The 25,781-nt window shown below is 41.3% G+C and overlaps 1 protein-coding gene across 1 annotated transcript; it reads left to right on the top strand.

Annotated features, from left to right (window-relative positions):
- The first annotated feature begins 12,495 nt into the window (after nucleotides 1-12,495).
- NMRK2 (nicotinamide riboside kinase 2) lies at nucleotides 12,496-25,469 on the top strand. Its single transcript, XM_073653093.1, has 8 exons — nucleotides 12,496-12,737; nucleotides 16,653-16,743; nucleotides 17,271-17,316; nucleotides 17,453-17,636; nucleotides 18,797-18,868; nucleotides 22,558-22,664; nucleotides 22,749-22,828; nucleotides 24,709-25,469. Exons 1-8 carry the CDS (start codon nucleotides 12,712-12,714, stop codon nucleotides 24,712-24,714), a joined length of 612 nt encoding a protein of 203 aa, XP_073509194.1. The 5' UTR covers nucleotides 12,496-12,711; the 3' UTR covers nucleotides 24,715-25,469.
- Nucleotides 25,470-25,781: the final 312 nt, after the last annotated feature.

The following is a 25,781-nucleotide window of genomic DNA, read 5'->3' as shown; positions in this document are numbered from 1 at the left end:
TTCTTTTATTAGTATTTTTGTAGTTGTTAATATCGTACATATGCTCCCTGAAACAAATTTGTAATTGACCTGTAGTGCAGCCAATATATTTTAGGTTACTTTCTATGAGATAAAACACAAAAGACAAAAGTTGAATAACAATTCAAAAATGACTTGATTTGAAAATGTGTGTCATCTGGAGCTGCTGAATGTTTTTCATATGCACAACTATTGTAACCTTTAGATTCACATTTAAAAAAAACCTTGTTAGATAACCAAATTAGTTTTGATTTTTGGAGTAATTAATCAACTAGGTGACAAAATCTGACCCAAAGATGGAGTTCTCCTAGATACCACCCGGACTCCTTTATGTAATATTCTCGCAGTGTTCTTATCTGTTTCCAAAACAGGAAGATTTTAGAAAATTGGTTGCTATAATGTAAAGTTAAAGTGACTGGTGCTTGTTTCATGATACTATTGGTGAAAGAATCAGATGTTTTATATCTAGTAGTTTTGACCACAATTTTATTGGCTCTATCTAAGATCCACTTTTCGTATCCTCTTTTTGCTAATCACTGTTCAATCTTTTTTTAATTAATGATAATACAATTGCTTGGTTCTGCAATTCCATTTAGCCCTGGTTAATTCACCTACAGGGATGGCTTTTAGGCCACGGCCCCACTGTCAGTATTTGGTCAGTATTTTTTCTCAGGAGTGGGAGCCAAAACCAGGTGAGGAACAATCAGAGAAAAGGTATAATAGAAACAAGTCACCAATTCCGCATTTATCACCCACTCCTGGTTTTGACTCCCACTCCTGAGAAAAAATATTGACCAAATACTGATAGTGGGGCCGTGGCCTTATAGTATGAGTTGGATGGTGACTAGATGCATGTAAAATCATATTTCCTGCAGTTTTCTTCCTGAAAGTAAAGATAAGATTACTTCTTTATTTATACCCATTAATTTCAAATCAAGAAAGTTGATAGAATGTTTTTAATAGATGAACGTAAATCGTAAATGAAATGGGTTGTAAGTAATGTAATCAAGAATTGGCTGTATGGCAGATTCACTAGATGACCAAATGATGAGCAGGTCATCTATGAATCTTCCATACCCCCCAAAAAATAAAATAAATACTGTTAATCCTTTAACCCCCAGGCGTTTATCCATTTTTGTTTTTTTCCTCCCCTTCTTCCATGAGCCATATCTTTTTTATTTTGCCAGCCATGTAGCTGTATGAGGGCTTATTTTTTGCGGGATGAGTTGCACTTTGGAATAACACCATTCATACTGCCACATAGTGTACTTGAAAACAGGAAAAAAATCCAAGTGCAGTGAAATTGCAAAAAAAAGTGCAATTCCACAATGTTTTTTTTATTTACCATGTTCAATATATAGTAAAACTGACCTGGCAATATGATTCCCCAGGTCAGTATGAGTATGCAGATACCAAACATGTATAGTTTTTTAGTTTTTGTCGCCATTTTCGAGACCCGTAAAGTTCTAATTTTTCAGGATCTGGGGCTGGGTGAGGGCTCATTTTTTGTGCTTTGAGCTGAAAATTTTCTGTTACCATTTTGGGTAGATAAGATGTTTTGATTGCCTCTTATTGCATTTTATTGCAACATTGCAGCTGACAAAAAAAACATAATTCTGGTATTTTTACTTTTTTCTCGTTTCTCTGTTTACTAATCAGATTAATTTATGTTATATTTTGATAGATTGGACATTTCTGAACGTGGTGATACCAAATACATGTATTTTTTATAAATTGTTTTATTTTTAATGGGGCAAAACATGGGGGGCTTTGAAATTGAGGGTTTTTTTTATATTTTTTAAAACTTTATTACTTTTTACTGTGTTTAATAGTCCCCTTAGGATACTTGAAGCTTCAAAAGTCAGATCACGCGGGGAGCAACTCGTCACAGCACATGCACAGTGAAGCTGGGAACTACACAGGCGCAGGGGGTCGCGGCTGGCCATGTAAAACTGCGCAAGCGGCCCACTTACCTCAGTGCTAGCCGGGAGCAAAATTCAAATGAATGGGCGGTGCCAGCACTGACTGAATGCGGGGCCACCCATGACTGAATACGAGTATCACACCCCTATGACTAAAACAAGCAGGTAGGATATAAGTATTATATATAAACCATTGTCAATCAGCTTATGAAAAGACCTATTGCATGAGTTAGTGGGATTATTATCCAATGGTTTGTAAATAGTATTATCTGACAATATATTGTTAACCCATTCAATATAATTATCAGTGTCCATCACCACAACAGATGCATGATGGCACTACTATGTGCCGCCGGTGACTGGCATGTCGACTTCAGCTGCCGTCCTTTGATTGGCCAGTGGCATGTATTGCGGTTCAGGGACCCAGTAGTTCTCTGCACAGCAATACATTTCAGCTGAATGTGCATCCTTGGACACACATCCACCTGAAATAGGCACTGGGGTCGGTGGGTCCTCCTCCCACCAGGGCCCGATCGCGGTCGCACCCTCTGCGACCGTGATTGTTATGCCCCTCGGTAAAAATGACCTGACAACATGATTTCCCACTTAAGGCCACGGTCTTAATATCAGTATTTGGGCTCTCACTTGCGATTAAATTGGACGAATGTAATGTGATAAAAACTCGGGATTGCATTCGGACCAATCCGAATTAATAGCCCCCTCAGCAGTCCCAGAAATGGTGCATCTATAAGATGCACCAAATCTGGCCTTTAGTCTCCACTCTTCCCACTGCCCTGTAGCGGTGGCGAGTGGGGTTGGGGTTCACGTCAGCCTTGTAGTGGAGGCTGACGTGAAGCCCAGGTTAGTAATAGAGGGCGTCTATAAGACGCCCCCATTACTAACTGCGTAGTAAAGTTATCACCGCCTTTTCAATAACAGACACGGCCAGAATAAAGTATTTTAATGAGATAAAAAACACACGGTTTTAAAATATTTTTTTTATTGTACTCTCTGTCCGCGAAGCCATCGATCTTCTGAAAAAAAAAAAAAAGTAAAATAACAAACGACCATATCCCTCACCTGTCCGCGCCGTCATGACGCAGTCCACGATTACGCCAAAGATTGTCCCTCGGCGATCTTGGTCACTTCTGCAGCAGTGACATCAGCAATCATTAATGTCACTGATGTAGAAGACAGCAATGTACACTGACAGGAGTGTAAAATCACTCCTATCAGTATACATGCTGCAGGAGGTCACTGGGCTTCATCAGCAGAAGATCAGCTGATCAGCCCCCGTGAGCTGACCACCAGTACTGGTGGGAGCATTCTTCATAATGTTCCCACCGTGAGCGATCAGCTGATCGCTCACGTGACCGCAGGTCCTAGCAGCGCAGTACACTGCTGGGAGTGAGCGCGCTCCCAGCAGTGTACCGACGGCCGCTGGGCTGAAGACATCGCCGGGGACCGAGGACCAGGAGGACCTGGAGGACCTGGGGTACGAGGCAGTGTGGCTCCATAAGTTATGGCATATGGTCTGTATAATGTTTATGCATATATATCAATGTTGTGGTCTATGACATAAAAAAAACTTTTTGTATACTTTATCATTGTGATCTACTCTGGATGGCTATTATGTAAGGAGAACCAATTTAATTCTATGACTTACTGAGACAAATATGTACTTTATATTGTTATTATCAACCTAGGAACTGGTTCCTTATGACATTGTAGATAGCCACTAATAATATACTAGATCCATAATATACTAGCCATATATATATGTTATCTTTGGATCTTGTGTATTTGAGATACATTTGATAATATGTATTGGAAATTGGATCATGTCCATGCAATAACTATAATTGATTGTATCAGATCATACCATGGACCACACTGCCTCAAATTTTAAATGGGTCTTTTTTTAGGGGCATATTTTATGAGGGTTGTCTGTTGTTTGTTGAATAAACTTTGTAAACAATAAATCTGTTTCAATATTTGGAATTTTCTGGTATTTGATTTATGGTAATGGGGAATGAGAATTAGTCTATAAGATTTTGGAATTTCCTCTGTTAGGATCATTCAGCCATGGAGGGTCCTTGTTGGAGTCGGGGTATCCCCGTAACAAGAAATACACAGACACGTAGTGTATAATCAAGTACTGGGAAGCCCCTGAGCGCGTCTGCGTCTATAGGTGCTGTCCCTTTATTTATACTAATAATCATAGTTTTTTGTCACACATGCGCAGTAAAATGCCTTTGTTTCACAAGCAGTGAAGTGATGATTCATAACAGTGGAATGTTGATAAGAAAGTTTCATAAGCAGAAAAGTGATAATTCATAGCAGTAGAAGGTTGCTGAGACAGCTAAAAACAAGTTACAATCTAGTTTCTGGGCGTCAGTCCAAATGTCCAGATAAGGGAAGAATAACTTCATCTGTGTCTTACATCGTAGTCTTGGGTGAAGTATAACTCCTATCATCCTCTCAGTCCCCCCTTTGATTCTTCCTTATGGACTTTTGGTAGAAGACCTGGTCCGGGAGTTCTTTTCTTTCATATTCTTGAGTCCGTGTTACAAAGCTTATTTATGCATATTAAAATAATTTTTAATCCTATTTTAAACACTACATATATGACTACTATAATTAGCACAATCTGTAATATACCTTGCAGAATTCCAGCCACCCAACCTCCAATACCCTTAAACCAGTTCTTTGGGTTGAGAAAGGAGAAGGTGTCTGACCACCAGCTATCTTTATTTTGGTCATTGTGTCTGTCATATTCATCCCGTAATCGTTGTATATCTGCCAGCTTGAACCTCATACTCATTGTACTGTTTGGATCTATGTAATGACAACAGGTTGGACCAATAATTTGACACATTCCTCCCTGGGCCGCAGTTAGGTAGTCTAACACTACAGTATGTTGATTAGTAACAATTATAAGTTGATTTTGGACAGCTATACTAGTATTAAGTATATCCATAATATCCCATATCTGATCATCTAGATAGTCGGTGGCCTGAACTAATTTATCCCACATCTGCATCAACATTGGATACACAAAGAAAGTGCTGAATATTTTATTAGGAATTCCCATTTGGACCACATGTGGCCTACCTGAAGGTCTAGGCGAGTTGTCGGCTGCTCTTTTGTATAGTGTGTGTTTAGGTACTGCTTGCATATCTACCTGCTGATTCTGAACTATAAATGTGGCCGGTGTTAAGCGTCCTAGAGTACATGCACCTTTTATTCCTACTGGGAGCCATTTGTATGCTCCATTTCCACAAATCCAGAAGGTTCCTTCAGGCAGATCCCATATTGCAGAGTGTTGGAGCACCAACCTATGTACCAAATCTAAAAATTTAGATACATTCTGAAGTATACACCAAGGGGGTTTTTGACCTAATGGACTACAGTATCCTGCATCTGGATTTTCACAAGTCGGTGTACCTGGGTCATATGCACTTGACTCATTACATAATATATTACCTGGTATTTTTGAACATGTATCATTGTTTCCATCGGGGAATAATTGTGAATATTTCCAACCATTATTGTGTATGTATTTTTCTACTATATCAGGTTTAAAAGGTTGAGAAGAAGATACTGTGCTACTAAAACTGAGTTGTATATTTTCTGTAGGAATTAACCCTAAGTCTGTTAGTCCCGTCTTATTTCTAGGAACCCATACACCTCCTTTAAACGCTAAATATTGTAAGTTGTTTATTTTTCCGGTCATATTACCTTGCCACCAGGGAAATCCCACCCACCCCACAACTGGGATGGCAACAGTGGTGTTCCATAATCTAGAATTAACGGTTTGGTTATTTGCTAATTTGTCTGAGCAATTAGTCCATGTAAACACTTCCTCAGGGGTCATGGGTACGGCCAGGAAGGGTATGCTCGTGGCTGATATTGGAGAATGCGTACAAATCCAACAGTCTGCTATTTTCTGTCCGCCATCGAGCAGCCCGTTTACCAATGTCTCATGATGTTTTATAAATTTATTATCTGCAGGTTTTGGGGAACTTAGTTTATCCCACAGGTCTCCCTGATCTATCGTTATAGCTAACACAAGTACAATCACCACTATTTCTTTTTGCAATGGCTTGCATGTACCCATGCTGATTTTCCTTCCAATTTTACTGCAGTTGGAGTTGTCAATAACACCTGATATGGACCCTCAAATCTGGGTTCTAGCGTTCTTCTGTTATGTCTTTTTACGTAAACTTCGTCTCCTGGTTGCAGCTTGTGCGTTCCCTCGATGGAATCTGGATCTGGAATGGAAGAGAACACTAAAGAGTGTATTTTAGACACATGCTTACATAAATTTTGTACATAAGCAGTTAAGCTTTCAGTTTCTAACATTAAAGTCTGTGGGAAATACAATCCTGTATTGGCAACTCTACCAAACAATATTTCATGGGGGGTGAGTTTGCTCTTTCCCTGGGGGGTGTTTCTGACTGAATACAATGCTATTGGGAGACACTCAGTCCATGGTTTCTGTGTTTCTGCCATGGCTTTCTGTATTTTTAACTTAAGTGTTCCATTCATTCTCTCAACCTTACCAGAACTCTGTGGGTGGTAAGGGGTGTGTAGTTCACTTTTTATACACAACATTTTCATTACATTCTGAAAGATCTCTCCAGTAAAATGTGTACCTCTATCTGACTCGATCACTTCTGGGATACCATAACGGGGTACCAGTTCATGTGCTATTTTTACTGCAGTGACTTTAGCCGTGGCTGTATGAACTGGATAAGCCTCTGGCCACCCCGAAAACATGTCCACACATACCAGTACATACTCATAGTGTCCATGCTTAGGCATCTGGATGTAATCGATCTGAAGTCTCTGGAACGGATATAGTGGTCTTACATGGTGCTTCTGGGGGGTCTTAACAGTCTGTCCTGGATTGTGGGCTAAACAGATTTCACAAGAACCACATTTTGCTCGAGCTACCTGGCCGAACCCTGGGGCTAACCACTTCTGTCTGACCCTCTGTATCATACCGTTTGCAGACACATGTGTAGGTCCGTGGGCTTCACTGACCACAACAGGGTACCACGCTCGGGGGAGACAAAGCTCATCTCCTTTTCTCCATAGTCCTTCTTTTTCTTCTGCCCCCTGTTTCTGCCACTCTTCTTTTTCTTCTCTACTCACCTGCTGGTGGGCTTCTTTGAGCCGTGTAATTAAGTCAAATTCTGATACTGCACTAATAGTGTGGTCAGTTGTCAGAGGTTTTACTGCAGCTCGCTTAGCAGCCTTGTCGGCTCGGTCATTACCCCTAGCTATCTCGGTGTCGAGTCTTACATGTGCAGGTACTTTTATTACTGCTACTCGTTTGGTTGAGGCAGCTGATTCTAGGATTTGTCTAATCATTTGTCCATGTTTTACTGGTTGACCTGAAGCTGTCATGTAACCTCTAGCTCTCCATATACATCCAAAATCATGTACAATACCATATGCATATCTAGAATCAGTAAAAATATTAGCGGTTTTTTCTTTTGCTAACTGTAATGCTCGTATTAGAGCTAATAGTTCAGCTTCCTGGGCTGAACAGCTGGCCTGCATTGGCTCAGCTTCAATAACATCATAATCTGATACAATGGCATAACCTGTGTGAAAGTTACCAGTTTCATCTGCATACCTACTACCATCTATATACATATGTAGGTCTGGATTGTCAAGAGGGGTGTCCTGTACATTAGGTAGCCCTTGTGTTTCTTGTTCTATACACTGTAAGCAATCATGTATTATATTGTCTTGTTCGTGGTATTGTAAAAAATTTTCATCTTCGTCTTCCTGACCTCCTTCCACTCCCCCCTTTGTCTCTAGTGGTAACAGAGTGGCTAAATTTAGAGACAATATGCGGCGAAAAGTGAGGTTTGGTGGCATTAGTAAGGAGCATTGTAATCTAAGATGTCTAGCCATTGAAATGTGTTTTGGCAATACCTGATTCAGTATGCCATGTACATCATGTGTAGTTTGTACTATTAGGGCATGGTCTAGTACTATTTCTGAGGCTTTTTCTACCAAAAGAGAGACAGCTGCTACTACTCTGACACATGATGGTGCAGCTTTGGTAACATTATCTAATTGAGCAGAATAGTATGCGACAGGTCTTTGTTTATTTTCATGTTTCTGTGTTAGTACTCCTGTAGCATGATTAGACATTTCCGCAGCCATTAATTGGAATGGTTTGGCGTAGTCTGGGATTCCCAAGGCCGGGGCTGACATGAGACCTTTCTTGAGGTCTTGAAAGGCTATGAGCGCTGATTCAGTTAACTGAAAAGGCTCGATTTTTAAACAATCATATAGAGGTTGCATAAGCTGACTAGCATGTATAACCCATTGTCTGCAGTGTGATACTATTCCCAAAAATGCTCTTAATGTTTTGTAGTTCTTGGGAGGAACAAGATCTCTAATGATTTTTAGTCTGTCGGCGGTGAGGTGCCGAATACCTTGTGAAATGCAGTGTCCTAGAAATACTACCGTAGTCATACAAAGTTGTACTTTTTTCTTGTTAACTTTACAGCCCATGTCTGCTAGAAATATTAACAACCTTATTGTGTTGCTGTTTGCGGACTCTTGAGCAGGGGCACATAACAATAGGTCATCAACATATTGAAGAATTACAACCTCATCCGTAGGTTTGAAATTTTGAAGAACTGATCTCATAGCTTCTGAGTACAAGGTAGGTGAATGTATCATACCCTGTGGTAATCTTGTCCATGCTAATTGTCTATTCTTAAATGTAAATGCAAACAGTTTGTAACAGTCTGGGTGTAATGGTACTGAAAAAAATGCATTTGATAAGTCTATGACAGAAAATACTCGTGCTGTTGCTGGGATCTGTGATAGCAACGTGTGTGGATTTGGCACAACAGGAGTAATAGGTTCCAAAATTTTATTTATCTCTCTTAAATCATGTACCATCCGGTACCTAGCAGCTGACCCCTCAGTAGATTTCTTTTTTACGGGGTACAACGGTGTATTGGCTGGTGACTTTACTTCTATCAGTACTCCAGTTTTTAGATAATCTTTTATCTGTTCTCCTATGGCGTGTTCTTGTTGGGCACTAATAGGATACTGTCTCAATTGGGGTAGTGTCACACCTGGAACAGGAGTGACTTTTACTGGAGCTATTGGCATTAGTCCTACATCGGTGTCATGTTGTGCCCATAATTTTTCTGGTACCTCAGAAAGATCTAAAATAATTTGGGTAGGGGCAGGATCTTTCTCATCCTCTAAGGCTTGGACTTTTACAATGTTTTCTAGAGACTCTTGGTCATCAGGCACCAAAATTTGGACTCTACCATCCTCCAAAAATTGGATATTCATTTCTGTCTGCTTTAATAGGTCTGTACCTAGAAGACAAGTAGGTGCCCCTTTGACAAAAAGAAATTTAGATAAAAATATTTTAGATCCTATCTTTGTTTCAAGGGGAATACTATACGGGAGTGGCCTGATTCCTCCATCATACCCTTCGGTATAGGTTACATCATCTGATAAACAATCAGCATTTGGTATGGCGTCTTCATTGAGGACGGAGGAAGTTGCTCCGGTATCTATTAGAAAAGGGCATTGTTTTCCTGCTACTTTTACCTGAATTATTGGGCGCCTTCCAGTCAAAGTGGTTTGCATCACGTCTAGTCACTCGCTTGCTGCAGGAGCAGAAGCCTGTACTGTCTTTTCTTGTGATTCTCTTGGGACATAGGTACCATCTTCTATATCCCTGGCTTTTTTCCTGCATTCTCTAATCCAATGTCCTGGTTTCTTACAGTAGTGACATGGATTAGTTTTCTTATCCAAGTTCCCTTTGTCATAGGTCTGATTTGATCTGTTGTTTTTATTGACCAGACTATTATTTGCTGCTACTCTGATGGGTTTGGATGCTGCCTCACGCATATCCATTTCTATCCCTAATAGTTTTTGTCTGACTATCTGGGGATCATCTAGGGTTCTCCAATCAGGAGTTGCAGCCTTGAACTTTTCCCTAAGTTTTGGGTTAAGATTCTCTATAAAAGTTTTTGTCATCAGTCGAATGACTCCTTCATTGGTAAGGTCCATTCCCTCGTCTCTGTAACTGTTTTCTACCGCTAAGTAGTATTCATCTACAGGCTGTCCTGACTTCTGGGAGACAGTTCCTGAAGTCCCTCTCATTCGTTGTTTAGTTCTCATAAACTCCATAAGTCTGATCATAAAATTCTGTCCTGACAGTGCGGTATTTGGATCCTCACCATCTACTGGTTGAGGTCTATGAGGTTCTATAACTGTCATCAATTCCTGATACAACCCTGGTGTCATTTTCATTCTACATAATTCTGTCCCATCTGACCATGTTCCATTATGGGTGTGTATTATCTGCTGTATGTACGTAGCAAATCTTAGTGGGCATTGTATTGGATCTGGTGCATTCTGAAGTAGGGACATTCCCTCAGCGGGGGTCCATGGAAAATATTGTCTAGTCTGATGGTATCTAGTTACTCTACGCGGTGGATTGCCACCATCTTCTTCTCTGTATGGTCGACTGAGGATACGCACTGGTGCCAACATATCATGTGGTCGTGGTGCTCCACATCCTGCACATGTGTCTCTCCAGTCTGGATTCTGGAGTCCACAGTTTGTACATGTCCATCCACCCGGACCCCGAAAATCAGGATACAGTGTGGGTTCTGACCTGGGCTGATATGGTGGTGCCAATGGGTTCATTTGTTTACTGTTTTCTGTTTGTACAATGGGACCCTGTCTGACTGGAGTTCTCCATAATCCATTGTCTTTATTAAAAGTCCAATGGTCTGTCTCTGCTGTTTTTGATAGTTCGACCATGGCCTCTACTTGTTCCTGCCATCCTTTGTCTCTTATCACTCCTGCTTTTCTAACCCGAATGTCCTCCCATAGTTTCCTGTTAAACCTGTCATGCCTTGCTACCTGAAAAGTTTTGCAAACTTTCCCTAAATTCTTAGTTGCTTCTACACCACACCTTTCTTTCACGATCGTATAGACATCTTGTTCATCATTTGTGGTCTTAGTCTGTTTGTTGCCCATTTTTCCTGACTATTCCCACCTTAGGAGGCTTTTTGGGTTAGATAAAATATATTCTATATTTTACCTTTCCTCGTTACCTATTCTGTCCTAAGGAGCCAGTATCTGAAACGGTTTCTCTGGACCGTTTTGTCTGAAGTGTAGAGTAATTCTAACACATATATATATGGCAACAAGGGCAAGACCAACAATACATAAAATGAACCATACAGTCTCCATTATATATCGTGTCCCTGGAGTATTATCATTACTTCCATGGGCTCATTCTGTCAATCTCTTATCCGTCAAAAAGGAGGACAAAGGTTCGGGAGTTAAGCGTGAGCGAAGGTTTCCCCGAAAGGACACAACCTTATGACTCAGTTAGGCAATCTCCGTAATACTTATGTCATCTACCTTAGTGCGGCTTATGAGGCTATTCCCGACATCCACATCTCTTTCATACCATCCGTTCCATAACCTTCTCTGACCTCTCCTTCGGCAGATCCTACAGTATATACATGAATGACCCGAGCTATAGGTATCCTTCTCTACTAGTTCCTCAATCCCAACACAAGATATGCATGAAATTTACGGACTATCGCAGAGCAGATGTAAGAGAACTAACAGTGTCTCTTACCTGGCCAGGTTTGTCATCTGCTGTTCCGATGTCCCAATCTCAGCGGTTACTCGTGCCGGTCGATGAACTTGAAGGAATACGCAGACCTCGGGTCCCTGTTCGGGCGCCAGGAATTGTTAGGATCATTCAGCCATGGAGGGTCCTTGTTGGAGTCGGGGTATCCCCGTAACAAGAAATACACAGACACGTAGTGTATAATCAAGTACTGGGAAGCCCCTGAGCGCGTCTGCGTCTATAGGTGCTGTCCCTTTATTTATACTAATAATCATAGTTTTTTGTCACACATGCGCAGTAAAATGCCTTTGTTTCACAAGCAGTGAAGTGATGATTCATAACAGTGGAATGTTGATAAGAAAGTTTCATAAGCAGAAAAGTGATAATTCATAGCAGTAGAAGGTTGCTGAGACAGCTAAAAACAAGTTACAATCTAGTTTCTGGGCGTCAGTCCAAATGACCAGATAAGGGAAGAATAACTTCATCTGTGTCTTACATCGTAGTCTTGGGTGAAGTATAACTCCTATCATCCTCTCACCTCATTAATTATATGTATCTATTAGAATAATTGTGATGAATCTAGTTGTCCTATTTTGTATACATATTACCGCACTGTTTGAACTATAGATTCCTGTGCCGCACACCATATTACCGCACTGTCTGCACTATAGATTCCTGTGCAGCACACTATATTACCGCACTGTGTACACTATATTCCCGCGCTGTCCGCCCGTGTAGCTCCCTGTGTTATGACCATGCGTCACGTCTCCCCAGCTGTGCCGTAGAATAGCACTAGTGCACTCACTCTCCCACTTCTAGCATCTCTGCACTGTATGACTGATGACGTCACGTTGCTCCGCCTACATCCCCAAGTGTGACCAATGGCAGAGCAGACGCTCCTGACGCGCCCTCTGTGCTGCCCGGGATCGTCCTTTCGCGGCTCCCCTCAGTGTGTGACCGGCCGAGCTCTGCGCTGCTCTCTTTACAATGGACGCTTTTTTAAGTAGTTGACGGTGACTTCGTCTCCTTCTGCTCTCTGCGTTTCTCTAGGGTTTTACTACTTTCCATCTTTTTGTATTTTTTTTCCGTGTGGATTGTGGTGACTAGAGACACGCCATGAAGTTCATCGTGGGCATTGGCGGGTGAGTGACTGCGCATGCGCGACATCTAAGCGGCTCTGAAACAGCTGCTGCTTGCTATTGTGGGCCAACTATAAGGCCCAGCATACTGCTGTCTGCATGGATTGGCTTGCGAGTAAGGAGCACTGCTCATTCTGTGAGTGATCCCCATATAGGGCTGATGCAGTCCCGGTGTGGGATCATGTTCTCCATCATTACTAGTCTAGACCGGTGCTCTCCAGTCCGCAGTGTTCTCCAGTCTGTCACCTTCCATCTGCTGTAAGACTACAACTCCCAGGCTGTGGGTGGCAGGGCATGCTGGGAGTTGTAGTATTGTGAAGGATGGTGGTCCCCAGATTACGGACTGGTGGATGCTTTTTATTAGGACGACCCTCATGTGATTGCACCTGTGATCTCTCTGAAGGTGCAGCAGTGGGGGCATCAGGTTATACAGTTGGTGCCTCTATGGGACCAGATGCCTGAGTCATGTCCCATCTTTGTATTAAAAAAAAAAAAAAAGTCAGTATGGAATGTGTAATATGTAATGTGGAAAATTATTTTTTTCTAAATATATATACAAAATCACTTGTTTAATGCAGACAATCCTTAGGTTAATAATATAGAAAATAATTTTAATATAGAAAATTATTATTTTTTTTAAGTGTAGCTGGGAGCTGTGGTCACGGTTTCTTTTCCCTCCTTTTTTTTTCTTGGCGCCTTCTGTTGTGTAATGACAGTTTGTAATTCCTGTTTCTAGCACATAATCCGGCAATGATTTTTGGATCACATGTACAGTACAGCCTGGCGCAGAAACTGCAGGATCATGTACTATCAAGATCCAAATATTAACGTAACCAGGCTGCAGAGCAATCGGTCCCTGTAGTGCCCTGTGCTATCTGTAACCGGGCTGCAGAGCAATCGGTCCCTGTAGTGCCCTGTGCTATCTGTAACCGGGCTGCAGAGCAATCGGTCCCTGTAGTGCCCTGTGCTATCTGTAACCGGGCTGCAGAGCAATCGGTCCCTGTAGTGCCCTGTGCTATCTGTAACCGGGCTGCAGAGCAATCGGTCCCTGTAGTGCCCTGTGCTATCTGTAACCGGGCTGCAGAGCAATCACTAGTACCCCAGTGGTTACAATAGTGCACGATATTACAGTGACTGTTCTGCAGCCTAAGTACAATCAATCAGTCATTGTTTGCTGATTTCTAAAAAGAAGGAAACCCTGTCAATGGAGTCTCTGGAGTCCCTCAATGTCAAGTTGTTTACCAGATCCTGAGATTCCCCTATATACAGTACGTGACAATGGCCTCTTCTGCCTGCTTTATTCTGTATGTGATCACAGCCATGTGATCAGTGCTCTAGACTTCGACCTCTATGTGCCAATTTAATAACCCCAATATATCTATGGCAAGTGTTTTGTGTGAAGTTCTCTCCACTGAGCTGTAATGTGATCTCAGTTGCAATGCATACTTTTTATATAGTTAATGTTTACTTTTATTTTTTTTCTTGTATTTTAAAAAGGCAAGTGTCGATTTAGTGTTAATTCCTATAGTTATTAGCAAGGAGTTGCGGTTGCTGAAAGACGCGCATCCAATGAATCCTGTGAGTCACGCCTCCTTGGAAAGACCATAAAATTACCACTAATAATTTAGTGGTAATTAATTTTTTTTGCAAAAAACTGACACTTTATACCTGGTGACAGATCCTGTATACTACACTGGTTTTCTGTTTTGTTTTTTGGTCTGATCTATACCTAAAGGACACTCTTAACATGTTTGAGCCATTGAAGTGTATGGGTAGGTCAGTGTATGCTCCCCAGTGTACACAGCAGTTGTGCATCACGAGTATGGCGTTCGCTCAGTTGGGATCAGCATACCAGAGCGAAAAGGGCACATTTGTGGTCCTGGTCAGTCAAAGGTTCACTGTTCAAATAAATGAAACGACCCAGCTCACCCTTCCCAAAATTAATCCAGTCAGTCCTGGAAGCCCGGAAAGCACACCACTGCATGGCGGTTTGAATAGATATGTCCAAGAAAAGTAAAGGATCCAGCTTCCAGGACATATATATAAAAAAAACAACTAATTTTATTTAATGCATTATAAAAGGGGAAATAGTATACATACTTTGCAAAAGGTTGAAGTGAACCCTTCATAAAAACCAATGCGTTTCGAATGCTACAGCGTTCTTAGCTCCGGCATCATACCAGGACTAAACTCTGTAGCGTTTGTAACTTGTTGTTTTTTTTATGGAGGGTTCACTTCAACCCTGTATACTTGGGTATGTATACTTGTAAACTTTTATAATGCATTAAATAACATTAGATTTTTTTTCCTCTTTTCTCTTTTTTTTCTTTTTTTTTATGTCCTTGATCCTTTACCTTTCTTGGACAACGTGTCTGTGCACTTAGTCGAATGTATACCCCTGGAAAGGCTTGTGCCATTACTTTAATATTGCTAAAGGCGCCAGTACACCAGTCAGGCGAAGGGTATAAAATGCTATATTTTGGCGTCTGTGTGGAGGGTGTGCGCCTGCATAGAGTTTACTTAACGTGCCATATCCGTTTTTTTACAATGGGTCCCTTTGGTGTACATGGCATTTAGCCAGACTTTGGAGACTGTTGGGCGTTCACCACAAGCGTAGTGTGCACTTAGCCTTATAAGCATTCGTTGAGCATGTAGCCAGGATGTTTTCCTCTTTGTGTATTAATACATTTATGTAATGTTCATATACTGAGAATTATAATACAGTATAACATGTCCACTGTGTATCCTGCTTCTCTTGCGAAGAAGTAAAGCCATGTAATGTCAGCCATGACCGGACCTCCTGTGGACTGAACTTGGATCACGTTTTGACCTCAGTTCAGCAGAACCATGGAAGGTCCAGGTTCTGAATATCCAAACAAATCAAAGGCTGTTATGTGTGAGCATTATAAGAAACCCTCTGTATCCACGGATGGGGAATATGTACAGGATATCCATTGCTTATTCATGGACGATAAGTAAATGTCACAGCTTCTTTAGTCCATGTTCTGTAATTACACACCTATGTACCTGGACAACTCCTTACTATGACACCGGAGCTCCTAGTAGAGGCAGCAGATGGAGTTAGGCTGTGTGCCCACGTAGCATTTTTCAAGCGTATATGCTGCGGAATTTCCGCAGCGTAAACGCTTGAAAAACGCATGTATATCCGCACCCCATGGTCCTCAATGGGATTCCGCAAGTTCTATGCACATGCTGCGGATTTTTCCGCAGCGTTTATGCCGCGTTCAAAAATCCGCAGCATGTCATTTAATTTTGCGTTTCCGCAAGCGGAATTGCCTTTGTCCAATGCATAAAAAACGCAAGGCAATTCCGCATGTGGAAAACGCGTGATAAACGCGCGAAAAATGCGCGATAAACGCGTGCGGAATTCCGCATGCGTTTTTCCGGGAGAGGACTTGCATTTATGCAGCAGAAATTTTCTGCTTCATAAATGCAACGTGGGCACATAGCCTTAGGCTGTGTGCCCACGTAGCGTTTTTCAAGCGTTTTTGATGCGGAATTTCCGCAGCGGAAACGCTTGTAAAATGCTTGGTAACCCGCACCCCATGGTCCCCAATGGGATTCCGCAAGTTCTATGCACATGCTGCGGATTTTTCCGCAGCGTTTATGCTGCGTTCAAAAATCCGCAGCATGTCATTTAATTTTGCGTTTCCGCAAGCAGAATTGCCTTTGTCCAATGCATAAAGAACGCAAGGCAATTCCGCATGTGGAAAACGCGTGATAAACGCATGAAAAATGCGCGATAAACGCGTGCGGAATTCCGCATGCGTTTTTCCGGGAGAGAACTTGCAGAAATGAAGCAGAAATTTTCTGCTTCAAAAATGCAACGTGGGCACATAGCCTTACTGTGACAGTCGCTCTATATTCCTCATCTCCCCTCTTTACTTCTTGTTTCAGCGTAACCAACGGTGGGAAGACGACTCTGACTAACAGCCTAATAAAGTCTCTGCCCAACTGCTGTGTTGTACATCAAGATGACTTCTTCAAGGTAGGTAATGTGAACTACCCTGTCATTTGTGTGTGATGATTTTTTTTTTTGTATAGCTATAGACGTTAATAGTTTGATGTCTTCATACGGAAATTATAGTTACATTGTATTATTTGTTGCCTTATGTGACTTTGTGATACGTTACTGCCTCCCTATAGATAGCGCTGGACATTTATGGAACCATTGCCACATAAAGTAGTCTTTATTATAGTTGGTCCGGCACTACTATGTAGTGGTACTCTGTGTAAATCATAGAGATGCAACAAAATATGAGAAGTGTATTCACGACCCTCACCACATGAATCTTCATCCAAGATTATAATGCTATAGTAGCATGTATTGATCTGTTTTAGTGCTTCTGCTCTTTTTAGTTTTTAGACTTTAGACACATTAGCCCCCCAGAGGTGTAATATCTGTGTTGCTGGGGTGTGTAGTAGGTCACTTTGCACGTTCCGTCAGTCTGCTGTGTGTTACGCTTTCATATAGACAATGCTCTTGTATATTTTTCTTTTTGATCACTGTTTCAGCCTCAGGACCAGATCAAGATTGAAGATGGATTTAAGCAGTATGATGGTAAGACGGTGTCTGCTGCTCCGCTACCTTTACATTACTGGTGACGGTGGATGCTGTTACTGGCAAATACATGAGAATGGAGTCACCCTGGAATGGACTTGCATCCTAAAAACATTGTGTTTGACTCTTTTTCTAGTGATAAGTGCTTTGGATATTGAAGCCATGGTTGAAACCATTACCGCCTGGATAAAGGATCCTGTGAAGTTTGAGCGATCGCATGGCGTTAATAACGTTCCCGATAGCGAGACCTCTCCTGGAATTGAGGAGCAGGAGGCTTGTCATATTCTGGTTGTGGAAGGTTTTCTTCTCTACACCTATGAGTAGGTTTGTTTTTATGTTGTTCTGGATCGAGTTTTTTTTTATTAAAATCCAGATGCCCAATTGATAGACAGAGCAGCCATATATAAATCCAGCTAGCTGTACAGAGTGATCTGCTGAGAAGAGTTGTGCTCGTAGGTCATAATGTATAATATTGAACCACACACGGGCCCCCTTTGTGGCACCTTATTCTATTCCAGAAGCCGCTCTGTATTATGGACCCATGGATTATTATTGTGGATTCTCATTCTGATCATTTGTGAATGCCACCTTATCCATTCACTTGTGCAAAAATTGGTGGTATGTCCATAATTATCAAGATGTTTTATATGATAGCATTCAGTCCAATTTTATTCTATGGGGCAGTGAAGATCAGATTTTTTTTTTACACAGCATGCTGTAAGTGGCTCTGCAAATTGGATCGCACTCAGCCATTCAAGTCTGTGGGTGCATAGAAAACATCGGACTGCACTCGGATGACATCGGAGTGCAGTCTGATTTCCACGGACTCACAGGACGGAGAAGTCATGTTCTTCATCTTTTTGTCACCTGTGCTACGATTCTGTCATCCAAGAGAATCGGATCACACTAAGCTGACACTAATAAAACGCTGATTAGATTGTCATTTATATAATCGACCTGATTTTCTCGGTGGAGAGAATATATGATCGTGTGACCTTGGTCTTGTATATAAACAAAATGATGATTCTGATCATTGTGGCTGTTCAGTTTTTTTTTTTTTTTTTATGTGGTATATTCTGTACAGACACACATCTGCTACTCAATTTGTATCATATTTTATAATTATTAATCATGCCCAATATGTGTCAATAGCTGAATTATGCAATGTGTATATGATATATATTACATATGCACCTATATACTTATGGGCTATGTCACTGTACTGTAGACCTGCCTGTATAAGACAGAGCCTGGTTCCTGTCCCTAAAGCTATGGAACTGCTCTCTGAGGGTTGAGTGTAAAAGGCCCCAGGACTGAAAATCTGTTAATATAAAGATAAAGTCGCCAGTTCCTTGAAATAACAATTGTAGGTCTCACATGCCTGGGTGTAAAATCTGATTTGTAACTTCTATCCCAGTACTGTGTAATACAGTTTTCTTAGTTTGTCAATGTTGGTAATATTTTGTTTTTTACATTGCAGACCACTGATTGATTTATTTACACACCGTTATTTTATCTCGATACCCTACGATGAATGCAAGAGGAGAAGGAGGTACTAAATCATTGTGTTTACAGGAATCTCTCATGTTAAAAAGTTTCTTTTTCCCCTTTTTTGCACCTTTAGTCTTTTATCAGGCAGGGAGGGTGACTCAATGTCATCTGCTGTCTTCCGTCTATTAATGTTATTAATAGTTTATTATTAAAGCATCAATCACGGGATGATGATCTAAATATGGACAGGTCTTGGCGATATATTCTCGGGGTGTAAATGAACAGCAGACTTAACAGTAATAAAATGTTAGAAATATGCTACATTTAAGATTGTAGGCATAAAAATAAAGTTTAATGCCGATTGTGTTTCATTAGCAAGCAGTGATAACAGGTTTGTGACGCTGGCATGCACAGGGTTAATGGCAGGAAGCGGCACTGTACTATATCACAGGAGACAGCTGCTGGCAGACAGGAGGGTGAGGCTGTGTGCTGTCAGCATTCTCCAGCAGTGCCCCCCACTCTGGGTACAGGGCGGCTGCTGGCGTGACTGAGCTCCGCATGTGTCATGTGCTGCCAGTGGGGGCTTATGTGGAACACTGTGGTCAAAAGAACCATCCCCTTCCATCACTTACTGCTCAATAACTTAATATATAAATAGCCATCTATTACCTGGAGGTTTTTTTATATGTAGATATATTTTTACTGTCCTATGAGCATCACCTTTATTTAAATATATTGCTACATAAATCATGTTTTTATACGGCTTTCTTCATTTTCTTAAATATTGCAAGACTTTACATCAGCTCTGATCTTGATATCAAGTGTTGCTTAGTCATTCCACAAGATAGTGTAAAACAATGCGACCGGGTGAACTTTCCTATCTAGAGACCTCATGTACCAGAAGAGTATAGAACGCATGAGTTTTCTTATCACCCAAGAAACAGACAAAATCTTCATAGTTGGGTTCTGGGGTGTAATCAGCTATAGTGTGGACACGGCACATCATGTAACGACTGCGTGCAGAGTTCTGCGAAATCAGATGGCTGTCCCAAGAGACACTAGAGATTTAGGAAGCAATATGTTTAAGATATAGGGAATGTAGCTTTAAGCCCAATTTCTGTTCTAAATGTCAGTCTTTTCCAAGAACAATAGGAGTTTTGTTTCTCCACAGTTTGTTCCCAGAGCCATAACTTTTTATTGCATTGTTTGGGGACAACTGTGTGACTGAGAAACCGCAAATTTGGTTCCACATATGTTTTAAATCATTTTAATCTTATTTTTTTAAAAAAACCTTTATCAGCTACAATGCTAACTAATAAATCATAGATTGACAGCAGCATTTAATAGTTAAACAGCAGCAATCAAACCTATCGTCAGTCTCTTCTGTTAAAGGCAGATTCTGGCAGCCAACATCTGCCTTGTATACAGTGGGTCCAGCTCCTGAGCCTGTCCCATACATGCTCGCCTTAACCGTGATGAGTAGGTACAGTGGGGAAAATAAGTATTTCATACACTGCCGATTTTGCAAGCTTTCACACCTACAAAGAATGGAGAGGTCTGTAATTTTTATCGTATGTACACTTCACCTGTGAGAGACTGAAACTTTAAGAAAAGAAAATCCAGAAAATCACATTGTATGATTTTTACATAATTAATTTGCATTTTATTGCATGAAATAAGTATTTGATACAATAGAAAAACAGAACTTAATATTTTGTACACACAACTTTGTTTGCTATTACAGAAGTCAGACGTTTCCTGTAGTTTTTGACACACTGCAGCAGGGATTTTGGCCCACTCCATACAGATCTTCTCCAGATCTTTCAGGTTTCGGGGATGTTGCTGGGCAACATTGAGTTTCAGCTCCCTCCACAAAGATTTTCTATTGGGTTCGTTTCGGGTCATTGTCATGGACCCAGCCACGACCCATCTTCAATTCTCTTACTGAGGGAAGAAGGTTGTTGGCCAAAATCCCACGATACATGGCCCCATCCATCCTCCCTTCAATACGGCGCAGTAGTCCTGTCCCCTTTGCAGAAAAGCACCCACAAAGTCTGATGGTTTCCCCCCACCATGCTTCATGGTTGGGACGGTGTTCTTGGGGTTGTACTCATCCTTCTTCCTCCTTCAAACACGGCTAGTGGAGTTGATATCAAAAAGTTTTATTTTGGTCTCATCTGACCACATGACCTTCTCCCATGCCTCCTCTGGTTCATCCAGATGATTATTGGTGGACTTAATACGGGCCTGGACATGTGCTGGCGTGAGCAGGGAGACCTTGCGTGCAGGATTTTAATTCATGATGGCATAGTGTGTTACGGTAATGTTTGAGGCACTGGTCCCAGCTCTCTTCAGGTCATTGACCAGGTCCTCCCATGTAGTTCTGGGCTGATTCCTGACCTTTCTCAGAATATTCCTTACCCGCGACAGTCATCTTGTGTTTCTTCCATTTTCTAATAATTGTGCTGACAGTTGTTGCCTTGTCACCAAGCTGCTTGCCTATTGTCCTGTAGCCCATCCCAGCTTTGTGCATGTCTACAATTTTGTCCCTGGTGTCCTTAGACAGGTCTTGGCCATGGTGGAGAGGTTGCAGTTTGATCGATTTGTGTGGACAGGTGTCTTTTATAAAGGTAACGAGTTCAAATAGGTGCATTTAATACAGGTATTGAGTGAAGAGTAGGAGGGCTTCTTAAAGAAAAACTAACAGGTCTTTGAGAGACAGAATTCTTGCTGGTTGGAAGGTGATCAGATACTTATTTCATGCAATTTAAATATTTAAAAATCATACAATGTGATTTTCTCGTTATTCTTTTTAGATTGTCTCTCACAGTTGAAGTGTACCTACGATAAAAATTACAGACCTCTCCATTCTTTGTAGGTGGGAAAACTTGCAAATCAAAATCGGCAATGTATCAAATACTTATTTTCCCCACTGTAGGTCAGTGAGCAAAGGGATTAAACATTTGCTACTCTTGACTCTTGTGCATAAGGGTTTCAAATCACAAAAATGCAACAATATATCATGCCATATGTAATAATGGAGGGAAGTTAGATGTTTAAAAATATAAAAGGGGGGGTTGTTCTCTGAATCCACCCACTGACTTGGATATGGTCAGTGAGTTATTAAAGACTTCTACTTTGCGGAATCCATGATCGCTATCCAGGAGGTGCTAAATAACATTTTGGCTGCCCTCTCCATTGCTACTATTATGTTAGTTTTACTTGCCATTAAAGGGCTTGTCCGTCGCTGCTCGCTTTTGCATTGGATTGGAGGTAACGGGCGGGGATGACAATACGACCCCACACACCTGCTCAGACTTGTGCACATCTCCTAATCTAATGAACATGTCACATGTATGATATCTGTTGGTCGTGCACACGTTTCAGCAGGTACATGGGGTCATAATGTCATCAGTATCTCTGACCTTCAATGTAGAAGTGAGCAGAGTCACGCAGCAATTGAGTTTTGCCAAAAAATGAAAACACCCAATCTTTGTATGTCAATCTCCGATAAAACCATTGCTACTCCCGGTTTTCTACATATAAAAGCATCCTGTGGAAAACTGAATATAATTGTTTCAGAGTAATTACATGGAAGACAAATTCAGCTCATCCTCTGGCTTAGTACACAGCACTATACGCACCTACACTCTTATCTATTTCCGTGTAAGCCAGGGCATGGAACAATCACATCTCTATCATTATTTGTAACACTGGACACTGTCTGATGCTTTGTTTCATTTGTAACAGCTCTAGAAATTACACAGTTCCAGATCCACCGGGACTCTTTGATGGCCATGTCTGGCCAATGTATGTGAAGCACAAGAATATCATGGAGGAAATGAATGTAACTGTGGGTAAGGGCTCATTCTATGTGTTGTTGTATGAATCAAGTAACTGCTAATGGTCACGTGACAAAAAGGTGTTTTTTTTCTTTATAGAACAACTTGATGGGACAAATACAAGAGAAGAATTGTTTAACCGAGTATACGGAGATATGCTGAACATGATCAACAGCAAGGTAACTGCCCTATAATCCATCCCTAGAAGAATCCATACATCTCTGCTCCCTGGGTGACTGCTGTTAAACCGGTTTTCTATTTTATCTGATCCGCCTCCCTGAGATCAGATGAAGCAGACAGGTCTTCTGTCCGAACAGCAGTTATTAGACAGCTGGTAACTACTATATAACATGACCAGGGCAGATTTTTCATCCTCTGTAATCACTGCAAGCAGAGATGTTGTAAAAACTGCTACGGATTACAGGACGTAAATTATAAAACGACAGAACTTTTTTTTATTAAAAGAATGCCCCTTTAATAGATGCCTAATTCAAGACTTAGGCTATGTGCACACGATGCAGAAATGAAGCAGAAAATTTCTGCATCTCCCTGGCAGAAAAAACGCATGCAGATTGTGCATGCGTTTTTCCTGCAGAATACATGCGGATCCACATGCAGATTCACATGCGTTTCCGCATGCAGATTGACAAGCGCTTTCCAGGCGATTTTAGCATCACCTGGAAAGTGCTTGACAACTAGGTCACACTATATAAATCCATGCAAACAGCATGGATCTATATAGTGTGACCCGAGAGAGTGTATATACTTACCTCCGATGGCCCGCGCTGTCCTGCTCACTCCGTTCTCCCGGCAACTTTGAATTGAAAGACCTGCCGACGTCAGCGTCACGTGACCCGTCACATGACTCTGACGTCACCGCAGGTCCTACAACTCACTGCAAGTGCCGGGAACCAAGCGGGAGCGCTGCGCGGGCCGACAGAAGGTAAGAATACATTTATTTTTTATTTTATTCTTTTTTTTTTTTACAGCTTTTTTAATGGTACCTGGGTGTGGATGAGACTCTCCTCTCCTCCACACTCGGGTACCATCCGCATATTAGAACGCGCCAATAACGCAAGTACAAATGCTGTCTTGCGGAATTGGCGCGTTCTAATGCAAGTCAATGGCGGCGAAATCGCCGCGTTTCCGCAAAATTAATTGACATGCTGCGGATTTTTGACTGCAGCGTTCACGCTGCGGAAAAATCCGCATCATGGGCACAGCACATGCAGATTTCCATTGGGGAACATTGCTTCCCTTCTACCATGCGTTTTTCATGCGTTTCCGCGGCGTTTACGCAACTGCAAAAACGCCGCGGAAACGCATGAAATACGCATCGTGTGAACTCAGCCTTAGACTATGGTTTGGGGGCTCTTGCTTAGTTTCAGTTGAGTGGTCCAAACATCCCTCTAGAAACTGTATTTCAATGCAGTTTTAAATGGTGGTCTCCAAGTTTAATGATTGATTCTATTTAATGAAAGACTAACGAAATGACTGTTTATTTGCAATTCCCTATTTATTCTAATGATAGCTGGTCATACATGACAAGCACGTTCTACCTACTGTGTCCTTTTCCCCCCTCTTTCCTTATAGCTTGCGAGCAGGGCCCTCACTACTGTAACTGATGAACTATGTCTTACTTTGCGATGTCTTTATCGTTTGTACAACTCCTTGCGTAATTGTAACGTGCTGTAGAATATGTTTTGGCAATATAAATACAATTATTATTCCAAGCACAGGCGCATTCTTGGCTTGACAAAACAGATCAATTGCCATTCCCACTTATTTGTTTTGCATCTGTCATTACCCTTTTCTTTCTTGATTGACAGCTCTGAGTTTACATAGATAGGCATAGATAGATGGAAGGTACACTGAACTGCTCGGCCTTGCCAAGAGTGCACTGAGCGACTGTGCTTGGTTTGAACAGTCATTTTGTGCGAACAAGGCTCCTTTTAAAGAAACTCATACGATAATCACAGAGACATCTTTTTTAAACTTCATTTATTCCACTCCATCTGTTTCTAGATATTTAACCCTTATTTGTTTTCTTTGTTTGCAGAATTAAGTTGGAAACCAAAAGTGGCCTTATCAGCTGGAGATGCCTTTTGGATTATAACTTATACCACCTTTATTTCACTCGCTTCGTCTAGAGTTTTTTTTTCTTTTTAAATACTATAAGTTTTTATCATCAATAATTTTATAACTTGACCTCAAGCCAAAAGCACTCCACTCCAATAAACTATTTCTTCTAATTCAACATGGTTTCCTAACTTGTAAATGTATATAGAAACCAAGATATGGGGTCCCATTGCTTCACAGTGAAGCTGTATGTCCTAGCATTTATATAGAGAAAATAAAATCTGATTTATGAATATCAGAAAACTAATTTATTTTGTGATATAATTTAAGATGTTTTAAAGCGACTCTCCAGTCAAAACTAAAAATGTGACTGTACTTGGGACACGGTATAGTCAACATACCTGGCGTCCTTCCAATGCGGCCATCTGTCTGCAGAGACTGGAGTTCCGGAAAGAAAGGAACTGAGTCATGTAGTTATACTTGTCCTATGTTTAGGCAAATATTCCGTTTCGACTGGAGGGTCATTTTAATGTGCTAAGATTAAAAAAAATAACAGGAATAAGGTGCTTAAATAAACCTATGTATCTTCAGTCTTTGTAAGGCCTCTTTCACATGGGGCAGAATCCTATCGTTTGTAAATGTACTTCTTGCTTTAAAATGGCATAACAAAAATGCCTGGTGTGAATGTGGCCAGAAGGTCACTGTCTCCTGACCATAATAAACTACATGCAACACATTGTTTCTAAAGCTAATGTACTAGATTTGTTCAGAAAGTACTTACGGATTAGATGCTTTAAAGGGGTTGTCCGGGCTTGGGACAAAAGTCTGCAGTCACTGACTGCAGACTGTCAAATCGTGATTGTGCATGCTGTGGAAATTTCAAGGTGCGTCGTGCGGTCATGCAATTTCATATTTGCAGTCTCGTGCTGACTAGTCTCATCTGGCTTCTTTCAATTCACCTCTATACAGAGAAGCTGAACAAGCCTAGTCGGTACGTGACTGCACATATGCAGATGGCATGCATGGGGTCTTGTGACCGCCCTCTCGCACTTG

Source organism: Phyllobates terribilis, unplaced genomic scaffold, assembly GCF_046119375.1.
Source record: "Phyllobates terribilis strain yellow unplaced genomic scaffold, ASM4611937v1 Scaffold_11__3_contigs__length_659146591, whole genome shotgun sequence".
NCBI classification, from domain to species: Eukaryota; Metazoa; Chordata; class Amphibia; order Anura; family Dendrobatidae; genus Phyllobates; species Phyllobates terribilis.
This window is presented reverse-complemented; position numbering and strand designations above follow the sequence as displayed.

Coding starts and splice junctions, on each gene's coding strand:
- NMRK2 (XM_073653093.1), top strand. CDS start 12,712: ATGAAGTTCATCGTGGGCATTGGCGG. Junction 16,744..17,270: donor ATCAAGATGACTTCTTCAAG/GTAGGTAATGTG, acceptor TCACTGTTTCAG/CCTCAGGACCAGATCAAGAT. Junction 22,665..22,748: donor GGAAATGAATGTAACTGTGG/GTAAGGGCTCAT, acceptor TTTTCTTTATAG/AACAACTTGATGGGACAAAT.